Here is an 11,197-nt window from a genome sequence, read left to right as displayed (position 1 = left end):
CCTAACTAACGTTCAAAACCCCCGAAATTCAACACTAAAAGTCGCATACCTTTTGTACGGATATGTCGATATTGATAAAATATAGCTAAGAACATGATCTATCCAAAAAAAACAGCCTCTTAGATTTTGGGAGACACGTTAAACTTATAACATCCCTCTTTTTCTGTCAGGGGTTAAATTTAAATTAAATTAATAAATTATCCGAAAATCGTTGCCAAAACAAGTTCGCGATACGTACACAGTATTGTGTATGTATGCGTAGCTGAAACAGCAAAACACGCTTCCAAATTAAAATTATTTACACGGTACATATTATAATAATATACATAGTATTGTACAATTGTACAGCCTTACTAATTATTTTAATAGTGAGTATTTTGCAATTACATAGATACGTGAAGTACATGTATGTCACCTTAAATTACTTTTAACGCGGAAGGAAAAGAAGAGGCGTATTAATTTTACACATCATGATAATAAATAGATTCTCTAGACTCTAGACTCTAGAATACTGAATGCGATTCGTTCCTTGCGTGGGGTGCCGAAAGGTGGACGCTTACCTAAATATTACAAAAGGAACAGTTGCTATGTCAGTCTAAGAGCACTCCTATACTTTTTACCTCCCCATCTCAATACATAAGTCGGTGTAGTATTTTTAACTTCCGAAATTTTCTTCGCATTATTATTATAATAAGAATAATTTCATTTCAATAACAAGCCACACAAGATATTACAATAGTGATAAAGCTATAGTAGTGCGCATTTTAGGCTGTATTTTAGCAAGACAATCTCTGATATGGATATCACGTGCCGCCAAGTTTCTTTCGCTCAAATTGAAACCCGGTGCCAACGCGCTTCTTGTTTTATGTTCGTTGGAAGTTGAGAACTTTGTATGCACATTTAGGAAAGATTTTTTGGCTTTTAGCCCACAATTCAGCCAATGAGAACTGCCGTGCTTGTTTGTCGTTGGTCGATCGTGTATAAGGTATATTATACAGGGTGTTAGAAAAAGGCTTAGTAGTTAAAAAAAAGGGGGGACTCAGGGTATCATTCTGACAAAACTCATGACCGCGTCGTTGGTTTTGTTCGAGAATTTCCAATAGTTGTAGAACTAGAGTTGTTCAGAATGACGAGTTTAATCCCGATTCACGCCTTTTTGGCTGACTATAAAACAAAATTCAAATTTATCATCATCATCATCACGACCTATCACGTCCCCATTGCTGGGGCACGGGTCTCCTTTCAATGAAATTGAAAATTCAAATTGAAAAAGGAGAATTACTTATGACTGTTTGTATTAAATTTTGTCGTATAACGTATTTATAACATATAAATAAAATTATTATTCGCATTGAATGTATACATGCGACAATATTTATTAATCTCAAGTTATATTCGTAGTCGTTACGATTATACGGATAATGAATGTGGATTTTACCAATGAAATAACTAACATAATAATATTGGTTGCCATTCTGACGGCACAAAACGTTGCGTTTAGTTAGGGAATGCAATCTCGATCTTGCGAGATCTCGGCCTTTCTGAGCGAGATTAATCTCGGAGTGAAAAAAGGCGAGATCTCGCGAGATTAACGAGATTGAAATCGAGCTTAAAAACGTCCATTTCGAAGCGGTTAGTGTTAATACTAAAATATTTTTGTTTTTTTAGAAGAGATAATAGAAGACTGTTTCATTTGGTATTTATAATTTGATGGAATTATTTTTATTTTTATTGAATTATAGGTAATAATTTACACATAAAAAACAAGCTTAAAGATACTACATAATGCTCGCAGGATTGAACGCAGCACCTTCATTCTGCGTTATAATCCTAACTAATCCTAACTAATATTATAAATGCGAAAGTAACTGTGTCTGTCTGTCTGTCTGTCTGTCTGTCTGTTACTCTTTCACGCCAAAACTACTGAACGGATTTGAATGAAATTTGGTATACATACGGTCTAGACCCTGGGAAAGAACATAGGCTACTTTTTATCCCGGAATTCCCACGGGAAAACTTTATGAGGCGAAGCAAAGCGCGCGGGAACAGCTATACATATATAATTATGTATATTGGCAAACTCATGTAAATCGTTGCGTGCGTTACATTACAGGCGGTGCACGATGAAAAAACTTAATTTTAGAAGAAACTTACTTATTTGAAAACAATGCTGTCTGAATGTATGACGTCTCCGGAACCGAGATATTTTGACGTTTCGGAGTTTGAAGTAATTTTATTTTGTAGGCAACGGCATTCTGCGTATAAATCTTCATGAATTGTCATAGAAAGGTCAAATTAAGGTTAGTTAGTAAGTTTTTATTGAATATATTAAAGCTGATACTTAGTTTAAAATCAGATAATTATAGATATCGTACTGCAAAAATCTTCCTCGATATGGTTTTAAGCACACCGTTTGTGTTCAGAAAGTTAGCATATGGCCAATTGTAAGCAAAGAACTGCGATGTTGACCAACTGCTACTAAGTCAATTTGCTATTCGTTTAAATTATTGGACTAACTGGGTATTGGACTAAGCTTAAAATGTGTAACGAAGTCTTTATATTACAATATTTATAATCTTAAATCTACATATATATGTATAATAATTTATATCTTCATTTGTCTTTTTACCAGCTGTGTACATAAAATAAATTAGGTATTATGGAATTACCTACCTGTTATTATTACAAGACGTGTTTATGTCAAGTATCTTCTACATACATAAGTAGTAAAATTGTATTGATAAAATACTTTATCCTAATTGAATGACTGTCCTAGAACCAACATACAATCCATAAAATGCTGACGTACGGATAAGCATTATAAGGCGAAGCGAAGTTCGCTGAAGTAGGGTGGTTCTACGTTTTACGTTATCATTCAAAATTCCATAATTTTTATACAATATCTATAGATTCGTAAAATAAGTTTCTAAGGACGTATGTACTAGGTACCTTACTTCTATTTTAAATATGAAATCCAATAAAATTATTTCCACAAAAAAAAGAAATTGCTGGTTAGACATTAAAATGGTATTTAAAAAAAACCGGCCAAGTGCGAGTCGGGCTCGCGCACAAAGGGTTCCGTAGCTTAAATCAACCTATCTCAAAAACTATAAGAGATACTTTGATCAAACCAAAAATCGTTGAAAGAGTTAATTAGCATGCATCACCTCTATTTTTTTTAGAATTTTATACCCCGTAGTTATAAAAATAGAGGGGGGGGGACATACTTTTTACGACTTTGAGAGCTGATATCTCAAAAACCGTTCACTTTAAGAAAAATGTTTTTTAGAAAACTTTATATCATTTTAAAAGACCTTTCCATTGATACCCCACACGGGTATGTACATCGAAAAAAAAAATTTCATCCCTCAGTTACATGTATGGGGGGCCCCACCCCCGATTCTTTTTTTTACTATTTAGTGTCATATTTTTGTAGCGGTTCATACAACACACATTCCCATCAAATTTCATCACTGTAGTACTTATAGTTTCCGAGTAAATCGGCTGTGACAGACGGACAGACGGACAGACGGACAGACGGACATGACGAAACTATAAGGGTTCCGTTTTTGCCATTTTGGCTACGGAACCCTAAAAATACCTACCTCATATTGTAACAATTTAAATCAGAAAACATACAAGCTGAATAAGAAACACATAGTTTATGGTATCTTCCATATACCTCTTAACTGAACGATCGACCAAAAGTCCACTTGCGTCCATATCCGTATTCATAACCGAAGGGATATTAAATTATTTTATTTGGTTCAATATCTAAAGACTGTTTACTATAAAGTTGATTATCCTCGTCGCGCGACCTTCTGGCAGAAAAAATATATAAAATACAATACTTCCACCTGTTACGGCATTTGTCGACATGCCGTCAGTACTTACCGGTGTAAAAGTCGCTCTATTTCTTGTGCCAGTGTTGTTCCGATACTCTACAAGCCTTCTGCCTCTTCCACATGTAATAAACCCAATATTGGAACTTCCAAATGAGTATCAGTCGAATTTTGTCGATATAACCCAAAAATATGGTTACTATGCTGAAGAGCATACAGTCACGACTGAAGACGGGTACTTGCTGACACTACATAGATTGCGGAACACCACGTGTCAGTGGCTCAGCAGGCCGGCGCTGCTCATGCATGGATTACTGCTGAGTTCAGACACCTGGCTGGATTCCGGGCCCAGAGACGGCTTACCTTACCTCTTAGCCGACACCTGCTACGATCTCTGGCTGGGAAACTTTCGAGGGAACTATCTCGGCAGACAACATGTGCGACTGAATCCAGACACAGACGTAGAGTTTTGGGACTTTTCATACGACGATATGGGACTGTACGATCTGCCGGCGATCATTGACTACGTTTTGAAAGAAACGGGAGACCAGAAACTGAACTACATCGGCTACTCGCAGGGTGGAGGGACCTTCGCCATCATGTGTTCGGAAAGACCAGAGTACAGACTCAAGGTGAGCTCATTCGTTGGTCTGGCTCCAGCTATCACGATGAAGTACACACGGTCACTCGTCTACAGATACTTCGCCGGGACGCTGGCGAGATTTTGGAAAGAAACAAAGACGTTAGGGATCTATGAAGTACTGTACAAAGGCTCGTTGATACAAAGAGGCACAGAAGCGATATGTGGTGCGCCAGGAAAGATACACAAATTATGTTTAGGTGCTTTGTCATTTATCGATGACTATGATCCTGGGTCGATTGAACCGGATACAGTGAGGAGTATGTACACCCACCTCCCTGCAGGCACATCGGTGAAGAACTTCGTGAAGTATTCGCAGGCCATGGAGCAAGGAACATTCCAGAAGTTTGATTACGGGAAATCGAGGAATTTAATTGTGTATGGGAACGAAACGGCACCTTTCTACGATCTGAGCTACTTGGATATGCCGTCGCTTCTCGTGACGGGGAAAAGTGATAACATAGTTGATATTCGTGATGTGACGTTGGTGCATAAACAGTTGAAAAAATCTCATTTGTTCGTGGTTAAAAATGAAAAGTGGAATCATTTTGACGTGCCATACAGTAGTTTTACTCCAGAGCTGGTGTTTCCAGCTGTACATAGACATCTGCAAAGACACGGCACTCAGTGAAATTACCTAGTGAAATAAAGTTTTATATTTATTAATTTAATCTTCTTATTACCGTGACTAGTGACTAGTTATGGTGAAAGGATTAGCCAATCAGATAAATTGAAAGCCTCTAACTACGCAGAAAGCTCTGGATATGTATAAGGTACATTTATCACGTCACTCATGGAACCAACTTTCTTACATTTTTATTCATATAAATTTGAAAATAAGTGTGAGCAAGCTGATTGAGATTACTCTGCAAGAGCACATACACACAAGTACGGCGGCCTGCGCCTAAAAGTATACAGGCGGAGTTTTTAAAATAGCGATCCCTGATGATGAAGGGGCCAGCTACATCTGTTATAAATCCGGGGACGTGTTGTGTGTGATGTAGCAGTGGTGTTTATGTGGATGTGCTTGAGCAGCACGTGAGCTTGAGATCGCTATTTTAAAAACTCCGCCTGTATACTTTTAGGCGCAGGCCACCGTACATATCGCTTTTTTCTGGCTCTGGTACAGAGTTTATGTTGCAAAACTTGTTACTTGAAACCGCCTGAAATATAAATTACCTACCATTTAAATATACATATATGCACTTCATGTGCATAGGTATAAACATAATATGAGAGCTATATGCATTGAAAATTTTATTTACTTGTCTCATGTCAGTTTTCTCTTACTAGAATATACTTCTAGTAAGAGAAAACTGACATTTCATTTCATGTCGGCTGATTCATACCGTAACATAAGATGTAAATTTTATCTACTGTTCTTTATTTTCTACGCTTAGCAAAAGTTTTATCTCTTCAAAGACTTCAACTTATGGCTGGAGGTTGATCAAAGACAGGACAATGTTCATCAAATTTAGAAGCTCTGAACTTCTGAAGTAACGTACAAACTTGTCTGAAATGAATACCTCGTTATAAGAACACGTCAAAATATCAGAAGTTTGTTGAGATCTTTTGAATTTTCACTCTTGTCTCGACTTTCACTCGAGGCAAATTGTGGTTTCAAGTATGATCGGTTCATATTTTACGTAAATTTTAATAACTTCAGTGTTTCAAGATGTATTGTTCTCGTTTGTAAAGTAAGTACAGGCAGTATTTAAAAATATTCCTACCAAATAAAAAAGCAATACGACAAAATTGGAATTTAAATCTTAATGCAAGGTATTCATTTACCTAAGCTAAAATATTAAATTGAAAGTGATAAATTTTGAAATAAGTTTATTAATGGACTTTAAGTAGCTGCCTGAAGTTTATACTGATATCTGATCAATGCTATTTTACTAAATACCTAGCAATTACAGTGAAATATGCTTTTGATTGTTGTGTTAATTGAATGTTTAAAATTTTAATTTATTTAATGTCCTAATAGGTACGAGTACGACCTGTTTTGTGCTGGCTTTGTTTTATTTTAAACCCAAAGATTAAAAGCAATTCGTACTAACTCGTTTGCCAATGCGGTTTTCACAAAAAATAATCATACAAGTCGATACTTATAAATTTGCTTTAGCTTAACAGATTTTAATAAAAAAAGGGAGCCTGGATCACGATCGTATTTTCAGCAACATAGGTACCTAATTCGTATTCGGACATCACTGCAGTCGAGCAGTGCAACCGTATCGAACCTACGATGTGGCAGACAGATAGAAAACATTAAACTTATAGTTACCCTCTTTTATATCAAGTGTTGCAAATTAAAAAAAAAAGCATGTGCTTAATTTTTATATCTTTCATAAAAAATCTTAAACTCTTTTCTAGATAATAAGTGCTTTTAGTCCACTTTAGTAAACAAACAGTTTTCTAGTCCATTTTTGTACTGGAACTGCAAAGTTGGAACAAAAATGTACTTAATATGTAAATCCAATCTCTTTTGGCCTGCATCCAGAGCACTAAATCCCAAGATACAATGGTGAATAACAAATTTTGTTTATAGCGTTAGAAGAACGCAAGAAATGTTTTATTGGCATTGTGGAATTACGCCCTTTTATCCGTCAGGCAGTTTTATCGTTCAGAGTCAGGAAAGAGACATAAGTATAGGATTTTTATAATAATAAATGATTTATTTTATTTTCAGATATTGTTTTTTATGTTTGAAGCTAGGGTGTTATCCCTGAAAGGGAAGTTAGAGTCGATTAATTTTATACATCGGTCTATATCTTCTTCTGTTATATGTATAGTATGAAGATCAGGGATAGCAAGGGTGACCATTGTAATATTAGATTACATACACCATAACTTTTATCCGATAACTGCGATTAAGTGCTTAACAAATATAATTGATTAAGGATAAGTCTTCGGCTGAACAAACAATAATAAAGTAATTATGGTCTTGTGAAAGTTATCATAAATTATTTATCATTGCGATTATTGAGAATGAATCGTTGAATAATTACAAGTTCCGCTTAGTTTGTGATGTAGATCCATGATCATACTTGTTAATATTAGTTCAATGTTCATGTTGGGGTTGCTATTTCTCATCCATTCACCTTACGAATATTTTATTATGCATTATACTCTACATAGAGTCCAAAAAGGTAAATAATAAATCGAAAGGGGACTCGCAAATTGTATACTAAACAACTTTCATTATACAACTTTATATAGAAAAAAATAGAGAAACAAATTTTTAATTAGTTATTGGTATTCATTGTTTAGAATGACGGGCTGTGCCACGTATCACCTTTCAACTATCTATATTGTAGTTAGTGTGTAGTATATTAATTGAACCACATTCCTGCACCTTGTATCAATCTCTTATTCTATCCATCCAAAGGCGGTCTGGCAGAGATCGCTTTAAGTAAGACCGCCTTTGTACCGTAGGAATTCAGTAACAACTTGTTAGTTTTTAGTGTACTACTGTACTACAAATAAAGAGTATAAGTGCCAATTTCTCCATTTGTCGGTTATCTAACCGACAGGGATTGATTTATAAATTAAACGCCATCTCCATATAAAATTCATGACAGATGTGTCAAAAGTCAACCACTAATACCTGGTTATGCTCTAACCGACTATGGCGAAATTGGCGATAAGTCTATCTATCTGCATTCCCACTATAAAGTCGTGAAAACGGAAGTGGATCCTAACTAATTGTTTAAGATCCTATTTATTTAATCGATCTGTTATATTTATTAAAGGACAAATCCGTTAAAAATCCATAGATAATCTTATTATAGGTAGGTAATTTTATTTTTAAAATGTACCTATGTAAATAACTGATGAACATAAAAAAGTCTTAGCAAAATCGCACTCTTTGATACCAGGACTTTATAGTTTGTCTGTAGGTATCTATACTATTTTGCAACAACCGGTAAACGTCATTGGAGGCATAACTCATGAATGTACAACATCAAACGGCGCAGAATGTAATTCCCATGTGATGTCTCTGTTCCATCACTCTCATAACCCAATGGGACGGAAGCTACGGATGCCGAACGTACGTTTAAAAGCAAGGAAAATAAACATTTAAGAGGAGAGTATACCTTCGCGATTCTAGCGAAATAGGTACTTAGGAAAATATTTGCTATCACTTGCGCTCTGATGCCCTTGGCACGGGTGCGATAGAGATGCACTGCAGCTCGCGACTGACAGTAGGTACTGTTTTAAATAAAATTCTGGTTTCGGGAGAAAACGTTTTACACTAACTAAATGTTAACCAATCTCTTAGTTTTTGGTGTCAATCGCTTTAGCATAATATATTCTAGGTTTATAGGTTTCGCTTTCTTTTAAAAAAAATATTGTTATTGTTTTACAAACGGCTTCATTCAAAACACAAAATTATTTGAGGTGCCTATAAGTTTGAATCTATAAAAAATTTCGAAAAAAGAAAAAGCTATAAACCTAGTTATTCGTTGTGTCAATAACATACAAAAAAATCATGGAGATTGGATAATATTTAGGGGTAGTAAAACGTTTTCTCTTTTTGTATGGACGAGCAAGTGCTATACTCTACTATTAAGTATTTGAAAAAAATACATTAAGTAAGTTATTTTAAACAGGTAAAGTTTTAATCCGCAAAGAAGAGAATTTTTAATTTACAAAGGATGATACCGTCAATGAACTTACCAATCCAAATAAACGGTCAAAAAGTCAAAACAAAACTGTATCAGTTAACCAGACAAGAAGTAAACAAGAAGTAAACAAGAAAAAAATATGACGCTGGGAACTTTCAATTAATTGTTCAACAATCGCTATTACGCAGGTCGTCCTTTGAGGTTAGTCTCAAGGTCACCGTATAGGTCTGAACCTTATCACTGACAAGGCACAGTTAAATAAGGGACAGAAAAGATACTGAGTACTGTGTAAGGTCCTATACAGATAGAAAGCTGGATAAAGCTGGGGGGGGGGTTACCTGCGAAAAATCTGTCCGTTTCATACAAACGGGTGTTTTTCGTATATATAGTTTTTGAATTATTAAAACACAAAAAAAAAACAATCTTTATTGGAATCGATAGAACGATCATTATAATCTAATGTTTAAAGCTGATTTCATGCAAATTTCCGCTTTAGAAATCCCTTCAGAATCACTTGCAATGTTTTTAATTTACGGTTTGTATGTTAAATTTACCCGCAACAATAAAATGTATTACTTACTGCCAGACGTTAGTAACTAATGTTTATTCTGTGGTATAAGTTTAAACAGCTTCTTCACTACGTAGTGAATGGCTGTGCCGCGGGGTAAAGGACCCCTGAAAGAGAATGTAGGTATCAGGTCAACGACCGCTAAATTTTGCGTTTGCTCTTGTTTAGTATATCGGAAATTCATTATAAAGTGGAATACTTCCTGATGGAAGTGAGTCATACATTACCTGTATGGAGCATTTAATAAGTACCTAATTTGTTTCATTGAGTGCTTAAGTATGTACTGTTTTTTCATCTATGGAATGCCCTGTAGGACTGTTTTTTTGTTTTTTACTATTAGGGATGCAAATGAAGTATAATGTACAGTGTGATGTTGATTCGGACTCCCTGAGAGGCAGTCAACCAACGAAACAAGTACCATACCACAAACATTTGCATGGACATTGGACATGGACCACTCAGACAACAATTGGGCGAGTCCACTCTGCCGCTGTTTCACTCAGCGCCACTCTGTTCAATTATTCACTTGTCCCGCACGCCCGTAATCCGGCTTACAGGACCGGACGCCTAACAACCCTGTCAAACTACTTATTGGACTGAAATGAGGAAATAAAAGGCAACACTTTTTTTACAACATAAAAATTTAATTGCCACTGCTAACCAAAATATTCACGATAGGCTCAACGCTGAAATCTCTTTTTTTCGGTAGGTAAATCAGGTATCTACCTGTTTTATATTTGTTTCTTCAAAAAATAAAACAATATTTATTCTTAAAATAAAATTTGCTAGGTTGAAGTTACCCTCCTGCACCCGTTCACCCCTATCACCCTGTACAGCATTTTATCTGAACTTTTTTGGACTGATGCATCTAGCAAACTCTCAGATCATAACCCTACTATGCGTATAGTCTCGGTCTGCCAGGCGCCAGGCGCCTTCTCATCTCTCATGTGGCCATTTGGCCACCGTCCAGTGACGCGGAACGCCTTCATAAAACATAATGTTTCATGTAATAATACATAGGGAATGCTGTGAGTTTGTGTCCAGGAATGTGACTGAATGAAATAATGGGTTTCTGTTTTGTTTAGCCTACTTTGACGTCTCAACTGATTTCTAAGGAAATAAAGTTAACAAAAAAAAACATTGTGAAATATACCTACTGACAGAAGAGGACCGGGTGTTGTGGCGCTCCTTGGGAGAGGCCTATGTCCAGCAGTGGATGATTATTGGCTGATGATGATGATGATGATGACAGAAGATTGGAGGATGAACAAAGTTGAGAAGCACCTTGATGCAGAAATGCGTTTTAGCTCAGCATAATGTTATGGCGCCTGACCAAAGCGTTGGTTTTCACATAAAATCCCACTGACCGACTTGATAAGTTAATTAACAAGACAGTTACAATAGAGAAACAATACTTTATTACTAATTACAAGTATTACGATGTAAGTACTCAGTATTGTAGCTCAATACTTTAAAAAACGTTTATAATTATGATGATTTCCTTTTATGAAAATATCTA

At 35.7% G+C, this 11,197-nt stretch overlaps 1 protein-coding gene across 1 annotated transcript; it reads left to right on the top strand.

The window, feature by feature from the left end:
- The first annotated feature begins 3,854 nt into the window (after window positions 1–3,854).
- Window positions 3,855–5,148, top strand: LOC105380526 (lipase 3). Its single transcript, XM_038118834.2, has one exon. It carries the CDS (start codon window positions 3,878–3,880, stop codon window positions 5,111–5,113), a length of 1,236 nt encoding a protein of 411 aa, XP_037974762.2. The 5' UTR covers window positions 3,855–3,877; the 3' UTR covers window positions 5,114–5,148.
- The last annotated feature ends 6,049 nt before the right edge of the window (window positions 5,149–11,197 follow it).

Source organism: Plutella xylostella, chromosome 16, assembly GCF_932276165.1.
Source record: "Plutella xylostella chromosome 16, ilPluXylo3.1, whole genome shotgun sequence".
NCBI classification, from domain to species: Eukaryota; Metazoa; Arthropoda; class Insecta; order Lepidoptera; family Plutellidae; genus Plutella; species Plutella xylostella.
The sequence above is the reverse complement of the archived record's forward strand: the minus strand, read 5'-3'. Positions and strand labels throughout refer to the sequence as shown.

Bases quoted from the DNA above. Each gene is read 5' to 3' on its own strand.
- LOC105380526 (XM_038118834.2), top strand. From the start codon at position 3,878: ATGCCGTCAGTACTTACCGGTGTAAAAGTCGCTCTATTTCTTGTGCCA.